The sequence below is a fragment of the Buteo buteo genome, chromosome 1 (assembly GCF_964188355.1).
Source record: "Buteo buteo chromosome 1, bButBut1.hap1.1, whole genome shotgun sequence".
NCBI classification, from domain to species: Eukaryota; Metazoa; Chordata; class Aves; order Accipitriformes; family Accipitridae; genus Buteo; species Buteo buteo.
In genome coordinates, this window is record NC_134171.1 from 50750967 (window position 1) to 50777648 (window position 26682).

At 52.4% G+C, this 26682-nt stretch overlaps 2 protein-coding genes across 3 annotated transcripts; one reads left to right on the forward strand and one right to left on the reverse strand.

The window, feature by feature from the left end:
* The first annotated feature begins 7530 nt into the window (after nucleotides 1-7530).
* HOPX (HOP homeobox) lies at nucleotides 7531-15974 on the forward strand. Of its 2 annotated transcripts, none has more exons than XM_075030106.1 (3): nucleotides 7531-7813; nucleotides 12602-12777; nucleotides 15265-15974. In XM_075030106.1, exons 2-3 carry the CDS (start codon nucleotides 12634-12636, stop codon nucleotides 15340-15342), a joined length of 222 nt encoding a protein of 73 aa, XP_074886207.1. In that variant the 5' UTR covers nucleotides 7531-7813; nucleotides 12602-12633; the 3' UTR covers nucleotides 15343-15974. The 2 variants fall into 2 exon arrangements, with proteins under 2 accessions (XP_074886207.1, XP_074886197.1); XM_075030096.1 differs by lacking the exon at nucleotides 7531-7813 and adding an exon at nucleotides 12264-12352.
* Nucleotides 15975-17641: 1667 nt separating this feature from the next.
* SPMAP2L (sperm microtubule associated protein 2 like) lies at nucleotides 17642-26620 on the reverse strand. Its single transcript, XM_075030120.1, has 9 exons — nucleotides 26451-26620; nucleotides 26102-26135; nucleotides 23900-23950; nucleotides 22759-22881; nucleotides 20987-21124; nucleotides 20561-20681; nucleotides 19076-19207; nucleotides 18390-18565; nucleotides 17642-17776 (listed from the first exon to the last, which is right to left on the reverse strand). The coding sequence occupies exons 1-9, from the start codon at nucleotides 26545-26547 to the stop codon at nucleotides 17662-17664; spliced, it is 987 nt and encodes a 328-aa protein (XP_074886221.1). The 5' UTR covers nucleotides 26548-26620; the 3' UTR covers nucleotides 17642-17661.
* Nucleotides 26621-26682: the final 62 nt, after the last annotated feature.

Below are 26682 nucleotides of genomic sequence, written 5' to 3' on the forward strand. Positions count from 1 at the left end.
AGGCTGGGCACGGAGAGCAGAGCTGGCCCATCGTGTATTTTATTTCCCTCATGGCTCATATTTGCCATGATCAGGCACAATGGCATTTCTGCTCACCCAGCTGAGCTGTGGGAACACCGCTGAGCCAATGACAGCCCTTAGGTGCACTCAGAGCCCTGATCCATTCTGGCAGTCAGTAACATGGGACACGGTCAGGGGGTTGGGTGGCCAGGTTGAAAGCAGGAGCTGGCTAAAAGTGGTTGCATGTATATCCAAACCACTATACAAATAGTAGGTAACCCAGCCAAGCTGACACCCTACTGCAGAGCTAGTGATCTAACTCGGCAATTATACATCACAACAAAGAAAGGATAACACTCTTAGCTCAATAATGAGCAGACACACATGACCGACTTGTAGCCATCCTGTTCCTTTAGCTTACTGTATTATTGTAACATTCAGTCACTGTAAAGTAGTTTTGACTATAGAAGTAGAGTCACTCTGGGACTCTATTGCTTCATCCAAACTTGCCAGTTTTCTGTCCTGCCTGTAGGTGAAACCCAGGAGCTTTGACAAAACCATTCTGGAATTTGAGCTTTGCTTCAATGGACACCTCTTCTTCTCTTTTTCAGCAAATGAGACCCCAGTGGAAAGAGGAGATGGTTTATGAAGAGGCGGCAGGCGCAGAAAAAACTTTGCCTATCGGCTGAATCTGGCATGGCAGTTCCAGTGGGCTGCTGGTTTGGGTCTAACCTAGACAAATATTTTCCTTCTTCTTCCCAGAAGAGTTAATGCCAAGAGGTGGCACTGCTGCCAGACTGAGCAGTGGCTGGGAGCACCCGGGAAAGTGTCAGTGCATTGTCAGGGCTGCTGGTGATGAGCTCCCAGCAATCAGTGAGAGCTTGCAGAGCAAAGAGCCAGGTCCCTGTGCTCTGCAGTGTCAATTTATGGCCTGGTTATAAAGCACAGCAGCGGTCCCAGTGGTGAAGGGTTCTTCTGTGTCCTTATCATCTCTCCAAGGGGCATAAGGGCTGGATCGGTGAGAACCAGCTTCCCTTTGGCTTTCAGACAGGAGGGATGATGACTGCAGTCTCCCCCTGACAGGTGAAGAGTTCAGCTCCAGGGGAGCTACACATACCAGGGCTGCCTATCAGGTAAAGATCAGCAGTGCTCAATTGGACAAGTTCCCTTGGGAGGACCCTGGTCATCCCAGGGAATAATGATGTGGTACAACTCTTCCTCAGGCATGCAGCGTTGCTCTCTTGCTGTGCAATTCATTTCTGAGTCTGAACAGGGTCCAGAAGTATGTCTCTGTGAACACCAGGATGAGTGCAGCCAAGCTCCAGAGCTCACTTTTGAGCTCTGCACCAGGGTGAGATGTATGAGCTGCAGGGACCTCCTTTCCTGGCACCAAGGAAGGGAGCATGGAGTGACAAGTTAAGGACAAGCAGAGTGCAATCCAGGGTGGCTGATACTGGGACATGTCAGCCCTTTCTAGCCACCCGCTCCTTCTCTTCCAGACTTCATGGTCCTTCCAGCCTGCTAGCTAGGAGTCAGCAAAGTGGCATTTTCAGCCAGAGAGAACTCCTTTGTCCCTGCTTTCCCCTAGGCCAGAGAAGGTCCAGAGCAGCTGGAAGGGCTTTACAGCACTGCCATGAACTGTTTCTTTTGAAGATGTGCAGAGATCTAGCACAGAGATGATGCTGCAGCATAGCAATAAGATGCCCTGGAGAAATCCTGCCATGCTGGACAAATCCTGCCACCCTGGCTGGTGCAAGTTTCCCTTCTTCATTTTTGGCAGAGGTTTCCCAGTGCCACAACCCAACAATGGAGCGGGGTGGGAGAAATCAAGTTGGGAGAAATCAAGTCAGGAGAACTCAAGACTACCTTTCCCTGACTTAAAGGGAAACAGCTCAGCCTTACAGGTCAGCAAAGCCATGTCTATGTGCAGAAGAGCTGAATGGGCAGCAGAGGCTAGAATTAGTATCTTGCTAAAAAAAATCTGCTAAAAGTGAAGTGTATTTCAAGGCAAGCAGGCTCTGGAAAGCCCTGACTGCCTCCTCCAGTGCTCTCTTGCCATGCAGACAGGCCAGCACTGGACAGCAGGAGCAGCACAGTGATGGGGACACAGCTCTCCAGCAGGCTCTCTCAGCTCAGCCCTGCTGTGCCCACCCCACTGAGCAGGGTTCCGTGAGGCCAAGCCATAGACTTAAGAAACAGGAGACACAGCCCTACACCAAGCCCTCTCTGGGGAAGATCTTACTAGCCAGGACTAGGCCTGAGCAAAGAAACAGCCTTTGAAGAAGGCAGAAAAACCCACCCAGGGAAGCCAGACACACTGACTGTATGTAGTACCAGTCAGCCAAGAGATAGGCACATAGACACTCAGAGCAACATGAAGGCAATCCCGTGCCAGCACCAGAAGCCCTCCTTCTGCTTCAAACAGCCTCAGCTTGGCAGTGAGCCCCCAGGACCTGACCTCACTGCTGATGGGACATGGCACCCCCAGCCTCTTCTGTCCCCCAAACCACTCCCCTCCAGCAGGACAAGGAGCAAAAACACATCCTGCAGACAAGAGTGGGACTTCCTTAAGCAGTGGTGCAGGTACAGCTTCTTTAGCCCAGGTTTGTTACAGTGTTTGTGCTTGTTTGAGCCTGCTGGGCTCTCCCATGGGTTGAGCACTCTCCAGCTGCTTACCTATGCAGCACAGCAACCTGGTCCCACTGCTCCTCCCTGGAAAGCACCCCCATCCATCAGCCCGGTCACTGTGTCCTGAGAGATACAGCAAGGAGCATCCTCCTCCAGCCTGGAGCCCCTCTGCCAGACACACTGGACACAACCAACCCTCTGACAGCAGAGTGTCCCAGCCCCCAAAGCTGGAGCAGGCGGGAGGTCCCAGGAGCAGAGGATGTCCCGCTATGGGTGACCTGCTCCCTGGGGTGGTGAGGCTGTCAGAGCAAAGAGGGACCCAGCCATGAGCACCTCTGTTGTGCACCCCAGCTGTCCCTGTGGCCAGCCATGTAGAGAAGACTGTTGGCAGCTAGCACCCAGGTAGCTGCAATGCCTTCTTCAGTGCCAGCTTCCCAAGAGCAGCGAACCCCAGGTTGCTAAAGGGAAAAACACTTTTTAAATTAATTGCACGGGGCCCCTGAAACCGCTGCCCGACACTTGGCAGCCAGAGCAGAGGACCAATCTCCTTTATGTTCCTTCCCTGTTCACTGTCACTCTGCAAGTCATCTTCATTAATTGTCAGTGCCACGGGGGCCCCGCAGGCGCCCCGGGGGCTGTGGTGTGTGTCGCACAGAAATGACCCATCCTGCTCACAGTCCTGGGGCCTGGGGTGATGCCCCAGCAGCTGGTGGCACCGGGGTCACCTTTGAGCGGGCGCCCACCATGGCCTTGTGCCACCCACCCAAACTGGTCCCACCAAAACCACAGGGACTGCTGATGGCTGCATGTCACCGCTGACGTGAGGCAGGCGCAGGGGCCAGGCACCTCCCGCAGCCAGGGGCACCCTCCCTGCCCCTCACAGCGAGCAGCACCCGTGGGCTGCCTGGCCTGGGACAGCACAGGGGAAAACGTGGTCCTTGTCCCTTGTGGTGAAGGTTGAGGAAAGCGGCTGGGCTCGATGGCACAGCTACAGGCTAGTCTGTGCCTGTGCTCATCCCGCTAAGGCCCCTTGCTCTCCTCAGGGTAGGCCTTCAGGACAGCATGCCTGCTGCAACCAAGAGGGCCATGCTAGTGGTCTGGCAGAGCTCATCCCTGCTCCAGGGAGGGATAAAGTCCCTTCATTGACCCGTATACAAGTGTCTGAGTCCGGACTTCCAAAACCAGGCAGCTCCAGCCTAGAGGTTCAGACCAGGACAGACTTCAGGAGGCATCTTCCAGCCTCCTGCCTCTCTGACTTGCTCCCTAGAAAATGCACAGCCATCCGAATCTCTGGAAGGGCACTCGCTCTTCTTCACATCCCTCTGGCACTCCAGGAGTAGACAGCAGATCTGCATGTCTCCTCTAGCCTCTTGCCAGTGCCGGAGCCCATGCTTTCCTGGGCTGGGCACAGCAGGCAGCTCACACGTGTGATGCCCTGCCGGCTCTCTCCGCATGCTAGGGCACGCTCTGCCTACAAGCAATGGCAGTGCTGCTGAAAAGCCTCCTGGCAAGGAACTGGACATATCAGTGCCTGGTTTAGTCACTTCAAAACAATCTGGTTAGTAAGAGGGAGAGGGAGAGGAGGGAGGAAGACTGTACCCCAGGCAGAGATTGCACATGGAAATACCGATGAGATGACACTGTTCTCTGAGAAGTATTGGAACAACTGGAGGAGCAATAAAACACTGCAGTTTCCATCCACTCGGCTGTATCCCATGGACAAAGAAAAGGCAGGGATCTTATTGGAAGTCACATCTGATTCGTATCTGTCTGGCCTGGATCAGTTCTGATGCTGAGGAGAGACAGGCTGAACCCTGCCCAGTAAAACAAAAGGAAAATGCATGAAGGAGAGTGCAGCTGAGGCAGTTGCTGAGCCTGGGTGGGCAGCAGGCAGCCCTGCTCCAGCGACAAGGGCAGCAAGGAGCCACCTGTGCCCATGTCCTCCTCTTTCCCCTGCCCGGGGCATGATCTGAGTGAACACTGTGTGCTGCTGCTCTTGGGCTGCAGCTAGTGTTGCTGCTCTCCCAGGGAAAAACTGATCAAAAGATCAATGATTCAGTCAGGTTCTTCTGTTTTGGGGTATCTGATAAAGGCAACTGCTAGCTGCACCCTGCAGCGCAACTGATCTCTTAAGCTATTCTGGAACAAGTGGGTTTTGCAGGTAGAAATCTCATCTGATTAGCTGCAAGAGCTGTCCTGTGAGTCAGTACTCGCTGGTTAGGAAACTCTTCTCTAACTGAATGGAAGCCAAAAAATTCTGTAAAGCCTTGTTTCCAGCCACATTTTTTGGGTTTGTAGCCAGAAAACCCCAGCACATCAGGAGAAAAACACTGGAAAACAAAACAGAAGATGGCTTTTGTGGTTGTCCTGTGCATTGGTGTGATCAGGGCGAGAAGGGAAGGTTTTGCTCACTCTGACAATTGAGTTGGGGTGGGGGAGTCTCTGGAAAGCACACATTTTTTAACTCACATACTCAGAAAAGAAAAAAAAATCTCTGCTTAATGCCCAGACAAGAGGCACTGGTACTAAGCCTCCTTTTCAAGAAGGAAAACATGGCAAAATTCAGGAGAAACACATGCCTGCAAAGGAGGCAGTATGAACGAATCAGAAAAGCTGAATTATAGCCCATTCTCTCCTGATGGCTTGACAAGTTGCTTCCCCCCTCTCCTCTTCATCTTTTTTCCATCCTGTCTCCACGCAGCATTAGAGGGACAATATTTGAGCCAGGATGGCCATGAGCTATGCGTCCAATGCCTCCCACAAATTAACTGCAGCCAACATGTTGCCATAGTGCAAGCACTGGATGATACTCAGGCCTCTGCAAGAGGGGTCCAGAGGAGCAGGATACTGAACACAGGCTGCAGCTGCCAACTCCTCCCTCCAATGCCACAGTATCATGCAAAATCGTCAAATGCACATCACAACAGCTATATTTCTTCCCCTGTAGAGAGGAAAATTCAGTGATGGGCCTGGATGCACCCCGCACTTTATTTAATCTAACTCTCCTGACAAAGGAACATCCTCTGGGGCCAGGATCTCCTCATACCAGGTGAGGCATAAACTCCAGCTGTACTTTGACCCTCTCCCAGGAAGAGAAATGGGGCCTAAAAGATTTTGGGATCAGAAAAGCATCAGCATTTGCCAGCCAGACATGGACAGATTCGTGATGTGACTTTCGCACTGTCACTGCAGGACTCTCAGTGCCTCTGAAGCCATTTCAGTGGCATGTCTCAGCCTGAAACATGTCACTGCCAGCACTCCCAGTGCAAGTCTGGGCTGGGTTCACAGGCTAAGGGAAAAGGTTTTTTCCACATTAAAGACTTTCTCTCTGTTGACAGCAATAAACAAGGGAAGAGAAGAGCTGATCCTGTTCCCGCAGGCCAGGTTACTCACATTTTGCAATGCTTGGGGCACGTGCATGGAAGAAAATAAAAGACAGCGTACAAACATAAGAAAATCTTTCTGGGCCAGAATATCTTCCCACCTGTCCTGTCTCCAAGGGTGGCCAAGAGCAGGTACCAGAGCAGAGCATAGGCATGGGGTAGGTAAGTCGCAATACCTACCAGAGCTCCCCCAAGCACATGGCAGTATGCAATTCAGGGCCTCTGCCTAGGCCTCCCACACTGGATTCAAAATCCAGGGCTGTGTCCTGCTGCAGGGGTCTGCTCCAGCCCCCTTGAATGCACCCGAATCCCTCCAGCCGTGGCTGCTGGAGCCATCCCATTGGACACGTCTTCCAACCTGCTTGCCCCCACCCATCGCTACCCATGCTCCTGTCGCTTAGCACCAGTGATAAACAGGACATATCCTCTTGGCCGGGTGCCCGCCCAAGGCACGCAGGATCAAGCCTTCTCCCGAAAACCTCCTCTGGCAGCCACTGAACAGCACCACTTTGTTTATCAGGCAGTGAGGCTATCTCTGTAGCAGAAGGACTCTTGCTTGATCAACGTCATCCTGCTAGGAAAACTGGCACGGGTCTGCCTGCCCTTTGGCGCAGATCTCTTCGCAATCCCCTTGCCTTGGCCCCTGTTTCCCCCCAGATTACAAAACCACTCAATCTTCAGGACAGTTGTGGCTCATTGCCAAACATATGGCAGGTTTCTTGCCTGGGTTTGTCCAGCCACTTCTCCCCAGGGGCAGGGCTCCCTACCCCTGACTCCAGCCAGCTCCACAGCTTTTTGCATCCAGTGCCAGTTTTCCTTTTGCTCTGGCAGATAATCTCAACCATTGCAAGCCATACTCAACTTCTCATGAGCACTTTCTCCAGCCCCTCTGATTTTCCAGCACCCCCTTCCAGGTGTCTGTGAGCTGAGAGAAAATCAGCTCCTCCCCACTGCACCCCACCCCACAAGATGCCTCTTTTTAAGCTGCTGTCTAATGCTTCCAGCCCACCCCACTGGGAGCTGCAGACTCCTGGGCACTTGAATCGAGGACAGTATAGGTCCTTGGCAGAAGAGGATGCTCTGATCCACAGCCAGGCTCCTGCCATGTGCCTCTGAGGGCACTTGGGCTGCAGCAGCAGGTCAGTCCTGCCCCTATACTCAGCCTGGCAGGATCACGGGGCTGACTAAAGCGACAGCAGGGTCAGGAACCTTAAACCCGGACAAATCATTTGCAGGGGGCTAAAGCGAGATGAGAAACCAGCCCTGCACAGCAGTGACCGCTACCATGCTCCATCAGCAAAGCCCGAAGCAGGGCTCCCCACGGCAAGGGAGCTGGTTGCAGCCTGGCCGAGGGGGCAAAGGTGGTGACCCCGGGACCCCCAGCAGGGCAGGCAGGCTGGCTTGCCTGGAGCGCAGCGCAACGGTGGAGCGCAGTTTCCGCCGCACCCTGCCTTCACCCTTCCTGTACCCCTGCAGGAACAGCCCCAGCAGCCCTCACCCAGGCCCGCAGGACGGCGTCCACCAGCCCGGAGCGTGGCAGGACGAGCCCCGACGGCTTCCTCGTGCTACCCGTCCGGAGAGCCCCACAGTGCGTACAACCATGCGTTGAGCCCTGCCAAGGAGAGTGGATGCCAAACCTGAATTACCAGCCCAGAGAGTGGCTGTGGATCCCGGGAACTCCTGTGATTTGCGGCAGGTTTTTCAGGTCCCCGCCTGTCGCACACACACGCAGATACTTAAGCAGTCACCCAAGGACCTGCGGGGTTCTTCTTTTACACACTTCTGGTCCTTGCCAGCTCCAGGTAAGTGCAGGCTTTAAGTTGGGGGTGCTGGGGTGGATTTGCAGTTGGGGATGGGGGGGGTGCGTGGAGGGAGGAGCTGACAAGCGCTTATTGATGCTGGGGAGGTTGGAGCAGCACCCAGCAGGGCTGTGGTGGGAAAGCTTCACGCCTGGGGCAGGGAGAGGGGCACACAGGCAGAGACCCCAGGCTGGGGGTACCACAGGGACCTGCCTCTGTTTCAGCAGCTGCTGTGCTCTTGTTTGCTTTGTTCCCATCCGATATTATCTTCTAGAAGGCTGAACGGGTAGTTTACAGGATGCGTGACAGGTGGTTTTTCCTTATTTATGGCAGGGTCTGGTTTATTTTTAAAGCCTCCGTCCCACCTTATCCTCTGCACCATGCTGGCTGATGTTATCCACAGCCACCCCACAGCAGGAGGCCGAGCAAAGCTTGGGACAGGACATGGCTCTGCAGCAGAGCAAGGGAGGGCAGGAGGGCTCGTTTGCATTGAGAACTGCTATTTTGATCCCCACAGTGGCAGGAAATAGCTGCAAGCTAAAACCAGACGAAGATGCCTCCAGTCGAATCCCAGCTCTGACAATGGGGAGAGCACTGGGGAAGGGGTCAAGAAGCCCAGCAGGGGCTATGGGCCCCTGTCAGCTGGGCAGGAGCTGCTGCTCAGAGTGTTTTCCAGGGGCTTTGGGAGCAGAACACCATTAGAGAGCTGCACAGCCAGCCAGTTACTGTGTCTGCCATTCAAAAAAGCAAAGCTGAGCAAACAGAGATCATGTCTTTTCTGGAAAAGTGGCTGCTTTCTGCCAGGGTAGTAAACGCTGACTGCACTAGCAAGTGCTATGTAGGCAAGCTGGGAGACAGACAGATGTCCTCTCCCATCTCACGCCAGAGCCGGGAGCCCTGCTAGTAAGCCCAGGGTGTCTCTGGGGAGCTTGGTGCAACCACAGGACAGAGGCAGTATAATTGCAGAGGGAGGTCTCTCGCCACCCCACTGGTCCTACCTCACATCTAGGTCAGGTCACGCAGGGCTTTGTCCAGCTGATTTTTAGAGATCACCAAGGATGGAGGTGCCCTGACCTCTCTGGTCCCTGTCCCCATGCTGGACCCCCCATACTATGAAGATTTTTTTCCCCAATATCTAATAATACTTTCTCTTGCTGCAACTTGTGTCCATCAGCCATTGCCTTTTGTCTGCTCACTCCAAAATGGCCCTGGAATTGCATTTAAATGCCCCATCAGCCACACTAAGAGCACCAGATGCTACCTGCACAGCCTCCATCTACAGATCCATGCTGGCTGCAGCCGCCCACAGCAGCCCAAGCAACCGATGAACCCCTTGCAAGCTTCAGCTGGTGGCTGCTCTCACATTGCTCCACCTAAAACCAAGACAGTTAGTCAGAGCCAAGTGTGAATTCTCCAGGGCTCTTTAGCTTGACGCGTAGGACAGAGCAGGTGTCACCGGTGCTGTGGTTTCACTGTGACAGTGCATCTGGCATTGTCATTTCTGCCTAGGTGAGTAACCACCTGCCCCTGAACTTTCCTCCCTTTGCTGCCCAGGGGAGACAGCAGTGGGCATGGGACTGCTCACAGACCTGAATGATGACCGCAGCCCCCCAGTCTTTCTGAAAGCCGAACAGATGGTTTACATCGTTTGCAGTGAAAAAGCTGGTTTTTACCCCAATGCCTGCAAAAATTTAGGCAGAAAAAAGCAGTGACCAGTGGTGCTTTTCAGCAGCTGAGCAAAACAGTTGTGATTCTCTGTATTTCTGCCAGGCTTAAATAAATGTAAGCAAGAAAATCACCTCTCCTGTACAGGGGAGAGGTCCTGTGCAGCCTGAAGGCCAGGGTCCAGGCCTGGGCTTAAACAGGGCTCCACTTAAGTAGTGGGTAGGTGAGTAATGGTTCCAATACAGACAGTCAGGACATTTAGGGACTCCTGGTGCTCTCAAGTCCTGTCATATACCCCCAATTTTTAGCACCCAAGAGGTGCCAAGTGCTGGGTCCCACATGCTGCACAGGGCCACATGGCTCCTGAAAACCTCCAGGGCCCAGTGGAGCCATGTGGGGAGACCTACAGAGCCCTCCAAGACCCCCAGGATTTTGACCTTTTCCTGAAGGCCATCTCAAAGCCTTGAGAGGTAGAAACTCTTCTCCCTCCAGAGCAGGGGTAGAGGGGTTACAAGGAGAAACCATCAGGCATCACATCCTGCATGCTGGGGCACCCTGAGCTGCCAGCAGGCAGAAGATACTGTGTCCTACAGGGAAACGCCTTAGGAACCTGGAGATTATCAGAAACAAAAACAGCCTGCAGATGAAGCATGAAAGTTGAAGCACGCGTTCCCTATGCAAATCAATGCACACACATTAATGTACGTTAATGCAGCAGGCTGCAAACAATGATTTATGAACCACCAGGACATGTTGCTGCTGGTGGCCCAGGCTAGATGCATGATCCAGAGGTGATGAGGGGCCCTGTGGCGACTGAGCTTTCTAGGAGAGGGGCAGGTGGCTCAGTGGGGTGCTGATCAAGGAGAAGAGGAAGGACTTGTGGCCTGAGCTTGGCCTCATCGGCACTTTGACCTCATGGAGAACCTGGCAGCCGCAGTGCTGGAGAGCAGCACCTCAAGTCCAGGGGATCCCCTTCTCTCCCTGCATCTTTTCCAGAGGTCTCCAAATGCCCAAGGCAGGTGAGCAGCATTCACCTGGCCCCCACCAGCTCACATGCATGAGGGACTGAACTTTGTTTGCCCACTCCCTATATGGACACCTCTGAACTGAGCTGACACCAGGAAAGCCCAGGCAGCTGCTGCCACACACCTGTGGCCACAACACTCTGCAGACAAGGCCAGCTCGGCTTGCAGCACCTGGGGTTAAAGATGGTCTTTCTCCAGTCCATCCAGGGGTGGTGGATGATGCCGTCCACCAGCGCACTCCATCACACAGAGATATGCCCCGGCCTTACGCAACCCCTGTGTTACAATCTGTATTTACCAAGTGACTCAAGCAGAGTGGGCTGTTTCACAACCAGCTCTGGTCTATTTATAAGCCCCTACTCAAATGCCAAGGGATCCTTTTGTTGGTAAAAGCACCTCCTGCAGACAAGGCTCAGTTGGACCTTTGCTTTTCAAGGTAAAGCTCAAAGAAGAGGATCTCTCCAGCCTCTTGTGAATAGCAGAGCTGGCTCTCTGCAAGCTGCAAGGCAGTTTTGGAGCTGAGCCTCATCCCAGCAGTGCTGTCAGCAAGTGAGAGCCCTGGGGCATTCAGTACACCCCAGGGTACTGAGTGGGTTAAGATCAGTTATCCGTCAACCAGGAAAGCAGTTGGGTTTAAAGCTAAGCAGTAGGGGTGCTACACGATGGAGGTGCCTGGGTTACATCCCAGAGCCAAAGAGAAGGAGAAGCTGGACTGCAAGGCGGAGGCAGGGCAGGTCTGCAGCGGATGGCCCAGAGGAGTCCCAAGGCGGGCCAAGGGCTCCTGGCAGCACTGGAGAGCCAGCAACCACCAACCAGCCCGCCTGACAGAGACGGGCCAGGCAACTCGGACAAGCAGGAGAGCAGATCAAGAAAGGCCACATTTTTGCATCCAGCTCCTCCCCCGCCAACACCCCACAGCTTGGTTTCGGAAACACCAAAATGATTCAGTGTCAAGGGACTTCTGCATGCTTTGTGGAGGCAATGCCTCGTGTTTCAGTTGACCCAACTGGCAGGCTAGACCCTCTGCCACGCAGGAGCAAACTCGGAGCCCTGCAGAAGAGAGGTGTGGGACCTACCCAAGGTGTAGTTACTTGTTTTGCATGTGCTTTTGTGCCAGATCTGCCAGAGGTTTGTGCAAAGCACAAGTGGGACAAATGTTACTCTGGAGAAGGATGTGGGTTCCTTACCTCTGCTGTTGCTGGGAGCACCTAGCACTGATCACAGCCAAAGGCAGTGAGTGCTTGAGCAACAGACATGCACAGGGTATGGTCCTCCGAGGACTGACCCTTCACTTATACACTGAGAAACAAACAAACAAACAGTTCAGCCATGCGCAGGAACAACCAGACTAATTGTTTATGCCCATGCAAGATAACATTAAACATTAGGAAACACAAAGCAGCTCACCTGCTCACCACCAGCTTTCTGTGATGTCTGGCCATGCTGCTAGGAGAAGGACCAGGACACTGATCAGGAGGGAAGATGGGGTGATTGCTGGGTCCAAGCCCATGCTCCCAAAAGATCCTGCATCCTCTGGTTTGTGATTCCCCTGCAAAAACTTGCCTGGTTGCTGGGGAGAAAGAAGAAGAAAAAAAAAACAAAAAACCAAACCACTAGGTTGGATGCCAGATACTGTCCCCTCACCCAGAGGATAAATAATGTTTTTTAATTCATGTCTTTAAGTTAACCCCCTCAACATGCCCGTTGCTGTGACATCACTCCCAAGTGACGCCCAGGCCTAAATACGGCTGTAAACAGGAATCGTCCTCACGGGAGTCATGCTGGCTATAAATACAGCACCAGGGGAGTGCTGAGCAGAGGACAGGCTGCAGTCTCCTGCCAGCTAAGGATGGTGAGACAGCTCAGCTGGGCGCCATTGGCATCCGGTTGCCACAGTGGGGAAACTGAGGCAGGAGTTGCTGGGGGGCTCCCGGCTGAGCTCCCCGGCATGCCTTTGGGAAGAGAGTTGTGCCCTGCCACGGCCAGAGGCCACTGGGGAGGGGGGAGCTGCTGGGGATGGGGATGGCAAATCTGGGGCTCAGCAAGTGTGGCCCCACTGGCCACTCCCAGCTTGGGCAATGACGCTGGTCCCTCTCTGCAGTGCCTGGCCCCATAGCCCTACCCCAAGAGGAGATGGCCACGGAGAAGCCAGTGACTCCCACTGAGGAGCAGCTGGAGATCCTGGAGTACAACTTCTGCAAGGTGAACAAGCATCCTGACCCCACCACGCTGTGCCTCATCGCGGCCGAGACTGGGCTCTCCGAGGAGCAGACCCTGGTGAGCGTGCACCCATCACCCCCACCTTGGCACCAGCCCTGCTCCCCCTGCATGCCTCTGTGCCCCACACACTCTCCCTACATCTCCTGCCTGTCCTGTCCCTGGCTCTCTGTCATACCCCCTGCACTCTTCTGTCCCCCCACATGCTTCCTACTGCACCCATTGCACCTCTTGGTGCCCCATAGGCTCCCTACTTGCACTCTCTGCATCCCACACTGCACCCACAAGTCTCCTTTGCACCTCTGCAACTCCCAGTGCACCCCTAACCCCACACTGCACCCACAGAACTCCACTGCACCACTGCACCTACCTGCACCCCACATGTTCCTGCCCCTGCATCCCCAAAGCCCCTCCCCCTGTAATCGCAGCCCCTTCATCCCAAAGCCATGGCCTCCCGCACAGCAGCCCAGTGCGCCACTGGGATCCTTGTGTCCCTGCCCTGCCCGAGAGCCCCATCCCCAGCCTGGGCTTGGAGACCAGGCTGGTGCTTCCCACAGCCAGACCAAGGGTACACCCTGAAGGTCACTGGCTGGCTGTGGAGCCCTGAACATACAACCCGTGCACGCTGTCTTTTCCTTCCAACCCATTTTTGATAGTGTCGGGTGCCCAAACCATTGCTGGCTTTATGGTCTGAAGAAACTACAGTCATTTTAAAACAGATACGGGATAGATGCAACTCCTGCAGGATGTGCTGTGGGACATGCTCAGGCTGTGTGCGCTCCCCCTCACTGCAATTAGCTACTTCAGCAGCCCTAAGCCCAGATATCAGGCAAGTCTGTCAGCCTCTCCAGGAGACACAGAGGCCTCCAGATGTTCCTCCACAAGGACAGGCTGGGACTTCCACTGAGCCCTGTGCTCCGTCTGGCTACCTGCAGGCTACCCTGGGCTTCAGAAGCAAACAGTTCCTTCCCAATTCCTTCAGGATGCAGTGCAGCCGGTTTTGATGCAAGTGTTTTATAAGCTACTAGACCCATAGCAGCATTGATGGGTATAGAAATGAAATCCAGCCCTCTGAAAGTTAGCAGCATTTTGCAGAGAGCTGCCAAGCCTGGTTCTCCCTGGGCAAAGCCAAAGGGATACGAGAGCTGAGCAGGCAATGCCAGCAGGTAGCCTGTCCCAGGGAAGGATGCTGGTGTAACATCCATTGCACTGATAGTCCTTGGCTGGAGTGGGAAAGGAGACCCCTCCTCTACTGTGCTTTGGTGATAGGCCAGGTACCACTGCTTGTTTGAGGCAGCAAGGAGGTAGTACCCCTGAAATACCTTTTCCTCCTTAGAAAGGGCACTGCTCTATTTTTTTTTTTCTAAAGCAAATTGTAAACATAGGCCATATATGCCCAGTACACCTCTGGAGATGTCTTAAAATCTTCCCTGATAACCATCTTTTTCCATAAGTCAAGGGTGCTTCTAGAGATCTGGAGATGAAGGTCATGTTAGGGACAGGATGGAGACTGGGATGGTGAGCTGCAAAGTGCCTGCATTGCATATGACACAGAGAATCATTGCTCCTGACATCTGGAGTGTTTTATTGGCTAGATATAGCAACCATTTTAATAAAAAAATTTAGTAAAAATTAGATGTAAAGAGGTACTGAGTCAACAGGAGATGATGGTTTAGGACAGGAAGTGAAATTTTTGGGAGGAGGCTAGGCAGGCAATCATCTGACTGGATGTGGTCCAAGGCAGTGCTGGTGCAAGAGCACCGTAGTTGTATCATTACGGACCACAATAGCTTCAAAAATAGCCATGAACAAACATAGCAACAAAATGAGCAGCAACAAAGCAAATCACAGGCACATTTCCAAACAAAAAGCTGAGCTGTGCTTCCGGCACACATGAGTTATATCTCTCTTCTTACAGAGGTAGTGTGGCTTTATCCAGCTGCATTTTATCTAATGTTTGAAATTGCAGCTGTGTTGAAGTGGCATCAGCATCTCTCGGAGTTGGCTTAGAGATGCTAAGTTGCTACAGAATAACATAGCCATGCATATTGCTTGGAGACTAAGATAATTTTTAACTCATTTTTTAAAACTGTTTGTTCTTAAATTTGTTGAGAGCCACTGTGTTGTGGCTTTCTGAAGCAGGTCAGCTTTTGATTCCTGTCATTTTGGGACCTGCAGTGATCATTTCACTGCTCCAGCCATTTAAACAGACCATCCAACAGCAACTTAGCCAATCTCTTAACCTGTTTGCAAGAAAAACCTGGACTCACAGCAATAAAATGAGAACTCACCCATGCTGTCAAGGTCTGAAGTGAGCAAGACAAATGAAAGAGGTGCACATGTAGGTAACAAGACCATTCAGTCAGAAGCGGCTGTCCTGCTGCCTGTACTGCCTGGGAATGGTGCAGCGCCTTGCCAGAAGACAGCAGTACTGTGACTTTCCCTCGCCTGCTCCGATGTGCTGATCACATCTGCACTTTTAGCAAGGTTATTTGGAGGTTTTGCTCAGCCCAGTGCACTCAATCTCTGTTTTGTTTTTTCCTCCAGAAATGGTTCAAGCAGCGCCTGGCAGAGTGGAGGAAGTCTGAAGGGCTGCCCTCAGAAAGCGGGTCTGTCAGGGACTAGAGGATGCTGCTCTGATCCCCATGCCTGCTGTAAATGATGGTGAAGCTCTTCAGAGCAGGTTTCCTTGAGGTTCTTCTGTTGCAATAGGTTTTGAGATACAAAGTAATAACCTGCTATTTAACATAAGTTTTATTTAAAGTGTACAGAACCAGGAAAAAAATGTTATATATATATATGCTTATACAGCTTCTGGTGGCTGCATAGCCTGTCTAGCAATTCCCATCCATTTTAACAGCAGCTGCACAGGGCAAGGCAATCTCATGCCCTTGTCCCAGGCTTGCAGAAAAGCTGCCATGAAAGGTTCAAACATAGAAGGGGGGGGGAAGATTTGTTTTCCTTATGATCCCCAGAGGCAAAGTATGTGAGCTAGCTTCAATATACAGATCATCCAGAGAGGAGGGAACCTGGAAAACCAGATGTGTTGTTCAGGTGATCCTGGTTAGCTCAAGATGCCCGAGTCAGCTATGGATATCGGCAAATCAAGTGCCTACACCATAATCAGACCAAGCCAAGCCCCCCCGAATGCATTTCTCACATTTCTGCTAAAGGTCATCAGAGGGAAAGAACTGGTCTTTTTTTTTTATTTTTCCCCCAAGGCATAAATAAAAAACCAATTTTTTTTTTTGATGAAAGGAGCTGTGTTATGTCCCTACTTGTTCTCCCTGCCCGAATGGCAGTAGGCAGACTCCTTCCTGAGGGAACGCAACACTTCTCCAAGGCAGCCTCAGTGGGCACCGTGAGTTTTCCCTCTTGCCACAGGGATAGCTCGCAGACATGGGCAACCTCCTCTTCTAGGGCACCCATGGGTCCATCCATGGCAGCCCACATAGCCCCACACACACCCCAAGCCCCAAGGTGGCAGAGGCTGGGGGTGCTGGGGTTCACCTGCAGGGTGGCGGGGGGGCAAACCCCAGCCTTCTTCTGGCTCTTCTCAAGCCTGAGGGATGTAGTTGCGCTGGGGGTCTAGCACATAGCCCAAACTCTCATCCATCCTGGTAAAGGACAACTCATGGGCTAAAAAATAACGAGCACCATTGCCCAGTGACCTTACCTTGTTCAAAAGGGTTCAAAAATCCTCTGCTTAGTGGATTATTGAATCAATTAGTGGATCCTCTTCTGGTTTGTGGTCACCTGCCTCTACTCCTTTAGAAGGAGAATCAACCTAACAGAGGGAAGATGAAGATACACTGGCACTGAAACTGCCACATGCTTTCATTTATGGCTTTTGTCCCTTGCTGGAGAGGATCTCTCTTGCCTCAGTATCTCCAGCCCATCGCCAGTGGCTGGGCTGCCAGGGCAAAGCACACTGAACCTGCAGGAAACAGATAAAAGCAATCTCCCTGTGCAGTTCCCACACAGGCTGTGTTGTTCCCCTGCAGTCCAGCTGTCAAACTGACTCACCCTCAGACCCAACTGGAGCTCAGAGTTTGTTCTGCAGAGTCTGGCACCGATATCTGTTTTATTCTTAGTCTTTGCAATGTACCTTCTCCCTTACACTGAGGAGAACTCTGCTTTTTTCAGTTAGGCTCCAAAGATCCCAATGCAGAGCTCCATTATTTTGCCCAGGGTCACAAAACTGAGTATCTGAACCGCGCAGATTTAACCCACCTGTGTAACTTGTATCAAAGATGCATGCAAAGCAAAAGGCTGGATCTTCCCATTCTCCAGGCATTTGAGAAAACAGGCCCCAAATCCAAGCCAACTCAACACACATGCCACCCCAGCATTTCCTAAGTCTGTACTAAAGCTTTGCACCTTAACAAATCCAGCCCTGGATCTGGAATTTTGCAGCCTTTTGTGTTTCTACTTCTGTCACAAGCACAAAACTTTGAGTGCCACTAAGAAGCCCTCTAAACTTTAGCAAAAATTTTGAAACCTAAGGTCAGTAGTTGTGTTGCATCAACCTACTGTGCACCGTCAGCTTTGGTTTGCCACACTTCTTTATGTGAAAGAACAGTTCCTGTGCTGGCTTCCCCCAGCAGCTGTTTCATTACTTCTTTAACTATTGCAGCAAAAAAACCAAGAAGAGTGATAAACTCCAGACATAACCCATCCTAGGGAGAGAGGCTTCCCACATTAGGTCAAATTCTGCTCATTTTCCCCCAGTGACTATTTTGTTCTTAAGGAATGACCATTTTATTTAAGTCCCCAGATAAGCCCAGTAAAAGTGGCTGCTCATAAGGAAGTGTTCCTCCTGGGTGCTGCCTCTGCGCAGTGTTCAAGGAGGTTTTCCAGCCACAGCACAGCCCGAAGAGGGTGATGTTCCACGGGGTGATGGGGGCAGCTAGCACGAGCAGCGGGCTGTGTTTCTGAGGGAGCTCAGCGCTTAATCGGACGAGCCAGTTCTTGGATCCGAGCAGAACAAGTTGCCTTCTTAGCAGTCTCCTTCACTGTGAACGCGTCTGGGTTGAATTGAGCTGAGACCATAGGAGGCCTGGGGGAGCAAGGACAGAGCCAGTCAATTCTGACTGGAGCAGGGCCAGCTCTCAAATCTGCCTGTCAGCTGACACACCTCCACCTGAGCCCTGCCCTTCCCTGTCAAGGGGGGACAAAAGCAGTCATGCCTCTGCTGCTGTCACCAAGACACTAGTGAGAGGGGATGCCCCATCTCTCACGGAAGCTGTCGCAGCCATTACAGCCAGGCATTCCCTCATCCTCCGTGAAATATCCTACCCAACATTTCCTGCAGCCCAGGCTGAGGCCAGCTGCATCACACTGGGCAACATCAGTGTGCTACACTGTGCCATGTGTCAGCTGGTTGCTTTTTATAATTGCAATTAATAATTAAGAAGTCCCAACCAGTAATTCCTATTGGAATTGGAAAGGTCCTATTTCTTCTCTTTTGATTCTCCTTCCACCTCAAAAATGCTTTTTAAACCACAATCCCTGTAGCATTAGCACATCCAGCCATATAAAATCCATGTATTTTGGAAGTGGAAGAGCAGTGGCTTAATCACACTGGCCAAACCCAAATCAACAAGGTACCACGGTCTGCACAAAACGGGCTGACAGCTGGTATTTCCCCATGGCAGGAAAGCAGCACCTACCTTCTGCAGGGCTGGGCCAGTTCCACAAGCCTTGGCGTGGCCACCGTGCACTTTGCAGCCTTCGTCACTGGCCACTCAGCATCTCGCAGGGGCACATAGTCAGGATGCAATCTTTTTGCTCTAGCCAGCTCCAGGGTCCGAGGGCTCGCAATTGCCTCCTGAGCCAACTTGGAAACCTGTGGAAGAATGGGGAGAAAGGTCCTTACAGGTGCCCCTGGCATTCAAGGGTGACCAACTGGCAACTCAGTGTACCCAGGTTCACAGCCGCTGACCACACACAGATGGGACACAATCCTGTCCACAGCTGTGTCTGGCATCAGACAAGCTGTGGAAGGAGAAATCACTGCCTGGCCAGTCCCAAAACCTGCCCTCCAGCCCCGTCTTACTCATAGCCCTTCGTCCAACCCATCCCCCAGCACTGGAGATCCCAATTACACACTTGCCCATCCCCACAATTGCAGGCTAGGCACAGGTCTGCCCTTCTCTGGGGATGTCTGCTGGGAGTCAGTTCATGCTCTGGATGGAGGACGAGTCCCGCTCTCCAACCCAGGAAGCAGCTATGTCAGCCCCACAGACAGCAGCACATCCAGGGCTGCCAGGAAGAGAGCCACCAGCGACTGATCACCCATGCCCTCCCCACTGCCCGGCGTCCCTGTCACGCACAGTGCCAGGTGATACTGCCTTACCGGACGAATGACAGATTCAGAAAAGCTGCACTCATAGCAGCAGGTCACCTTCCTGACCCGGGGCTCTGCGAGACGTTGTAACGGCGAGGATGCTCTGGCCACAGCCGCAGCATTTGTAACCTTTGTTGGCACCTGCATGGGTTCAGAATGGGGGAGGGATGTGCTGACACAGCTCGTCCATAGCAGCCCACAGGGACACAGTCCCTCTCCAAAGGGGTGCGCACCCAGCACCCTTCCTCTGCAGACATGCTCACAAGAAGAAGCACTCTTACTTTCCCAGCACCCATTACATTTCTTTCACCTGAACTATAAGGTAATTTTGGCGCTATTGGGATTTGTATGTCAGATAAATGCCTGTAATGAGAGCCTGTGTAGCCAGGTAAACATGCAGAGAAATTTCTTCCAGAGTAATGTTTTTCATACTCATCTTCCTGTCTGAATCAAATAATTTCCCTGCTAAGGATAGACACTTAGATTTCAGGGTAAAAGTGCTGGTGCAGTCAACTGCATTCCTACAGCAAAAGTGATTACTGCTGCAGGACAGGACTTCTTCCCCTATTTTTCATAGGGTTACTGATGCCAAGGCCTGCTCCAGCACAGCCTCCCTTATTTCCCAGCCCAGAGACTGCAGCCAGAAAACCTAGCCTTTGCCGTGGAAATGAGCGTAATCTGAGATTGCCCCTGTTGTGGTTTAACCCCAGCCAGCAACTAAGCACCACGCAGCTGCTCACTCACTCCCCCCCATACAGTGGGATGGGGGAGAAAATCGGGAAAAAAGAAGTAAAACTCCTGGGTTGAGATAAGAACGGTGCCTGGCTGGGCATGAGAAGCTGAGAAATCCTTGACTTTAGACTAAACATTACTGAGCAACAGCGGAAAACATCAGTGTTATCAACATTCTTCACATACTGAACTCAAAACATAGCACTGTACCAGCTACTAGGAAGATAGTTAACTCTATCCCAGCTGAAACCAGGACAGCCTCAAGCCCCTTCACCCCTGCCAAACCAATGACCCGCCTAAAAGGAGCAAGTTCAGAAATAGGTCTCTAAATTAGGCTTCTGGTAAAACACTGATAAAACATACATAGTGCTTCCAGGCTCATGCCCCCTATATACACAGTGAGGAGCACAGCTCCCAACTACAAACACAACTGTACTCCCTAGGAGTTAAACAGGCCATTCCCATCAGGTTTCTCCACTTTCCCAGGCTGCTTGATCAGGGGATGCCTCCCTTGGTTCTCCTGCTATCCTAGGCTACTCCAGCCTGGCTGTTTTCTGTCTCTCAGCAAGGAGATTTTCAAAGACCACATCTCACTCCAAAAAGGCAGTTTCTCTCAGTATCACAAATCCCAGCAGAACCAGACAGCTTCTCCCCTCCATAGCACACACCGGGCACATCCCAGGGCAGGATACAGGGTGCAAAAACTCAGGACAGTTTGCTGCATCACTGTCCCCTCCAAATCTCACTCAACCACCTCCTCACCTCTCTGGCCAGCAGGAACTCTGGGTGCAGCGCCTTTGGTCGGGCAAGCTCCAGGATCCGTGGGGAGGCCTTATAGCTCAGTGCAGCTGGCGATACGGGCCACTCGGAGGACTGGCGAGGTCTGGAAGCAGAGAGTCATGGCACCACCACTCGCAGATATTCCTCCACACAGGTTGAACCAGGATGCAGCTGGGATGTTTAAGCCTCATGCTTGCTGCAGTAGAAGGCAGCTTTGTTTTGCGGCCATTTCCAGTGTAGAACCCACTCAGCCCATGAGAGAGTCCAGAGGTCCTAATGTCAGCATAGTTCCTGCTCTGCTCTGTTACACCCATCCTCTGTTCCTGTATTTATTACTTTGAAGCTGCACTGATGCTACAAGACCCAAGGGCCTCCCTATAGCATCCAACAGGCTTTCTGGCCTCTCACCTTTGCTGCAGGTAAGCAGCCTGGTATTTTTTTGGTTCAGACAACTTCAGCAGCCGATCAGAAGGGAAGCCAAAATCCACTAGCAGGGGACGCTCCCAGATCGTTGATTCCCGTCCACAGCCGTACAAGAAGAGGGATCTTGAGGAACAGCACAGAAGAGTTAGTAAAAGGCAACTGACAGAGAACATGATCCTGGCAGATGGTATCCTAAGTCTGGTTAAACATCTGTGCCTGCTGCATGTACAAAAGTTGGCACCAATGTACATGGAAAAGCCATGAACAAATGGGCATTTACACTTGAGATTTCCTGACTTTAAAGGTAAATGCTGTTTGCATATGCAGAGTCCTCTTTCCAGCACCCTCAGTGCATTGCTTTCAAAGTCTAGGCCTTTCCCTGGACCATTTCAAGAAGCCACTCCACAACACAAACCTGGCAGCACCTCTGTTGCTAAGCTCTGCCAATTTAGAAAGCTCTTTGTTGCAATGGCTTAATAGCACCTTGTGCTCTTGCAGCTCTTTTCATCTTGGGATCTCCCCAGGCTTGCCTAGTGCATGCTCATCCAGCTTTCCATCAGCCACTACTGTTGGAAGATGCCTGTCATCATCAGGGAGAAGGTGAGCAGAAAGGCAGGAAGGGCTGTCAGACAGACATTGTTAGTCAGAGGCAGAAGGTCTCAGGAAGATAAGAGCCCCTGAACTGATGACAGTGGCAGAGGAGGGAAAACTACAGACAGGCATGTCTTGACATTCCTCCAGGTAGAGGAAAGCCAGGAGTGCAACACAGTTTCATCTCCATTCTCATTGCTAGGACTTCTTACAGACTAGCAATCACCATTCTGTCTCCAAAAGAGCTTCATCCCCTCCAACAGAGCTACAGATGAGTTGCTTCAAGTAATGTGGCATCACCCAGCACCACTGAAGTTTACATTTTTTACACCATTTCTCACTCCTATTCCCAAACATGGACTAGTTTTTCACCATGCAGTGACAGCAGAGGTTTAACTCAAGGCAAAAGACCTGGATTCCTTCCAGCCAGCAGGATGCTGCAAGATTTCTCTGTTCATAGCACTTCCTAACCTTTAACCTCAAGATTTAGGCCAGGCTCCAAGAGGATGCAAGGGATCACTGATTGTGTCCAGGTGCCTGGCTGGGCTGCATCAGCCCCAATACAGACAGGGAACACTCTAGGGACAGACAGTCCCTCTGTACACACAGGTGTGACACATACATGTTTCCACCAAGGCATGCATGCATGCACATGATGTCTCTGCTTCCAAGCCAAAGCAGAGCTGTTGGTTGTGGTTTTGGTTTGGGTTTCTTTTTGTTACAGCAGAGGAACATGCTCCCATGTGCTTGGAGACTGAGATCAAGGTGAGATCAAGGCTGGCTCCTATGGCAGCTGATCCAAACCCAGAGCTCTAATCAGACCAGCAACCACCACATGTTGCAGAAGCCCTTCCCACAGCCAGGAAGTGGGTGTGAGGAAATAAAAGGGCACCAAAAGTTAGCACCCCCCAGTTCCTCCTCACTTTGGAAGTCAAGCAGTCAGGGCAACTATGTTCCCATAGCACTTTCTTCCCTGCTACAGACAGCCCCTGTTCCAAGCACCAGTACAGCCTGGTGGGTCTCAGTGGCATGGAGCTCCCTGTGGTGCAGCAGTGGCAGGAGATGAGATAGCATCTCCCCTTCCCCTGGGAGCCAGCACTTCCCCCTGATTAGATAGCACTCTCTGAGTTGCCTCCTTCCCTAGGATGTGCTACCACATCACTGACCTGCACTGGTTCTTGCCAAAATCTTGCTTGGGCTTGGCCAGTGCCACTGTTCTTGGGGATGGTTGAGCTGTCACAACACGCCATGAGAGGGTCCAGATTGTCTCTTGGTTTCCCCACACGAGCCTAGGAAGAACAGCAAAGGCATGAAATTTTAGAAACATGCACAAGTGTGAAATGTGTTTGCTGGGGTTATCCTTCCCTGCCTAGGATGGGACACACACACGGTCCCTATGGCTCCCCACAGCTGTAAAGTGCCACTGCCATGCCCTAAGCCCTCACCTTCTCTGGTACGGAATTTCCTAACACTGTCCAGGTGGTTGCTGTCAACTCAAAAAGAAAAGAGCCTTCAAGTGATGAGTCTGGTTGTACAGTTCCCAGTGGATGTGCAGAAACGGTCATTTCACTAAATCTCTGAAACCCCTGGGGGAGTTTCATGATTGCATTTTTCTTGCCTCACCATTACCACCTAACTATACCACAGGTATGACAGTAAAAATAATAATAATGTTACGGTCAGGGTGTGCCATGGAAAGTAGGTGCGGTTTTTGCAGCATGTTAGTGGTTACTCTCCTGTGCCCAGGGCAAATTTGGAGTTGCTCATTCCCCATTGAGAGAGAGGCCATAGTGGGAGAGCGTACCAGGGTAGTCAGGACAGGGAACAGCAGGGCGATGTGTTTGTGGAGCCTTTTTCAAGCACAGCGACTCCTATCCAGACAATGGAGAAGAGACGTTATCAGGAGACTGTTGCCCTGGCTTGTCAAGCCATAGGTTGACCGTGCAACGCAGACAGCAACTCTGTTCCTAAAGCTGGACTGCGTCCTCCAGGATACAGCAGCCTGTGGCTCCAATGAGGTCTGGTCTCCTTGCAGCACAGCACCAGCCTACCCCACAACATCTCAGTGGGGCAGCTCAGATGGGGCAGCAAAGGCAAGACTCATGTCAAGCCCAGGTTTTAGATTGAAACAAGAAAGAGCAAATTGAAGAGAGCCCCTCACTCACTGAACATCTCAATCTGTTTTTTTGGAGCCACTTCTGCTCTTGAGAGGAAAGCAGTAGCAAGACAAAGGCAAAGGCTCTGCACTGGCTGAGGCCTCATCAGTCCCCCAGCCCTCGATCCATGACTCTCTGGGTGCCTCCCTACCTGGGATCATTTGCACAAGCTGCTTTCTTGGGTTCTGCAAGTTCTCGTATCCTGTCAAAATTGCAAAAAAGGGCAAACATGCCATTAAACATACAGTTAAACCAACAAAGTGTAAAGAAGCTACTGCTGTACTCAAACCCATATAACACACTCTCCAACACCCATGCCTTTGCCTCCATCCCTTGTGAGAGTGCATTTAAGGGATCTCTGTCTCTCCAAGTTACTTTCCATCCATTTAATCTCATGAATTCACCAGCCCATGGATTTTTGTGCTCTCTCTTGGATTACAGAGACACAAATTTGCAATTCTGCCCTCACTGCGGGGTTCCTTTGGGACATGGCAGAGAGGGAGAAGATACTTTTCTGGTTAATAACATGCCACGTAACCCCAGAAGGTAGACGATGGATATCTCCCAGCCTACAGGAGCCCAGATGAACAGAAACACCTGTTATCAACACTCTTGTTTACTAAAAGGCACCATGGAGACAGCACTGTTCCCACATGGCTTTAGTAGCACAGATGAAGACATGTTTTTTTTATTTATCATTTTATTTCAATCCATTTAGCACAAAGGTCTTAGACACTATAGAGACACAGGAATATACATGGTCTGTGCCCTAGGAGCAGCACTGAAAATGTTTTTACTGAATATTCATCAGACCAAAACCTTTCAGGAAGATCAGATATAGCTGTCTGCTCCTCTTCTCAAGTGTCCCAGGCCTGAAAACCCAGTGGCTGGGAAGCACTTGTGCTTTGTGAGCCTGGGTACAAAGAGGAGGATGAGATGATGCCAATGCCACAAGTGCGTTGCAGAATTCCCTGGTGTCACGGACCAAGCCCACATCCACCCACTGGGGCTGCAGGTGCCTGCCCCCAGCCAGCTGGGGGACAACCACACGATGCAGGCAGCTGTGGAAGTGCCCCACCATGGAAAAGCCTGGGGCATTGCTTCCCTGCTTAGTATCACCCGGCAATAGGGCATCATAGCCCTAGAGAGGAGCAGGGACACCCATAGAAATGTTTGCTGACATAAAACAGTCTGTGCTTTGGGGACACCCCTGTGGTTTCTCTGATGGGGCCAATACCTCTAGTGAGATGCTGAGCCCCAGAAAACACTTGCCAGAGAGCTCAGTGCCGCAGAGACCATTGCAATGGCTGGCTACTGTTAGAACATCCTCACCACACGCTCCCCGAGAGATGCCCACCGATGTTATCTCCCCATCACGCCCAACCGCAAGTCACAACACTGCAAACACAGCTTCCACTGAGGTCCTGCAGAGGGAACTGTCTGTAGGACTTTGGCCCCCTGCCACCAGTTCAGGATGGGACACGCTCAGGAAGGCAGCCATCATTTCAGGAGCCAAAAAGCAGTTTCAGCTGTTCATTCCCAAGTGGCTCCCCAGAGGCTTTTGCTCGCAAAGGTGCGAGGGGGTGAAGGATTACCACGTGGAGGTCCGCCCCAGCCTAGCTGCGCCGCAGAGCTGGCAGCCTCTCTCTGCAGGCAGGCTCGTCGCTTTTCCTCTACTGCTGGCACAGATCCACCGTGTAGCCGCAGCCAAACCTAGCACAGCGCACATGTGGCCCTAGTGCCCCACATCGCTGGCTTGGACGCTGCTGTGCAAACCTTGCATCATGACCCAGCCAAGGGACGAGTCACACATATCTCCTAATTAGGTCCCTCAACTCACTTGACAATCGTTAAGTTTTGTTTTCCCCAATTACAAAAAAAAAAAATTACCTTCTACTCTTTTATGATGGCAAAAGCTACAGACCGGCATCCCCACACAGGACGCATCTGCAGCAGATCTGCAACTTGAAAGAGTTAGGCCACTTCACTGACAAGGGGACAGTCCTGTGAGAGCCTTTGCCATTTGGTCCCAGCGGGGAAAAAGAGGCCTCGCTGCAGCCAGCTGAAGAAACGCCTCCCCTGCGCCGCCTGAGCTCACACAGACTCATCGCTTAAGGGGGGGTCAACTCCCTTTGAGATCAATTCCTTGTAAAGCAAAGGGTCACGGACAGACGTTGCTTGTCATGAGAAGCAGGGGGAAGGGCAAAACCTGGCATCATTTTCTCTGTGTGTTTATCACAGCGTCACCCACTGTGGTATTGACTCACTGCTCGGAGTAAATCCCCGACCCCAAGAGAGGTGGGGCACGGCGTGGACACCCACGCAGCAGGCCAGGGTCGGGAGGGTTTCTTACCTGTTGTGTGAGCGGGCAGGCAAGGAACGAGAAACTGCAAAGACAAGAAGAGGTGAGTTTAAATGCTGGGCAACACCTGCAGCCTGGGCTGCCCGCTCTTCAGGGCGACACAGTCACAAGGCATGTGAAGCTTGTGCATCTCCTTAGGATACGACTGCCTGGCAGTTCTCCGCACCGTTTTTCCCGGTGCCGCGGCACAGCGATGCACCGGCACGCCGTGAGGGGCTCCGCATCCACGGCCGGGCGCTGGCAGACCCTGAGCCCGCGGGACGGAGCACCCCCGGCACCACCTCCCCTCACCAGCATCCTCCGCCACCGCCTGGGACGAGCACCGGCGGCCGCTGCTGACCTGCGGGCGCCATTTCGGGGAGCCACGTGCCCCCACGAGCGGCAACGGCCCCGCAACGGGCTAGCGCCGCTCGGCCCGGCGGGCACTCCTCCCACATCTGGTGCCAGGGGCCTGCCGGCCCTCCAGCCGAAGCCACCGAGCCCCGCCGGGGCACCGGGGAGCCGCCGCCGGAGCGGGAGGGAGGGCGGGGCTGCCCCCCGCCAACAGCCGCGGGCCCCCGCATCCCCCGCCG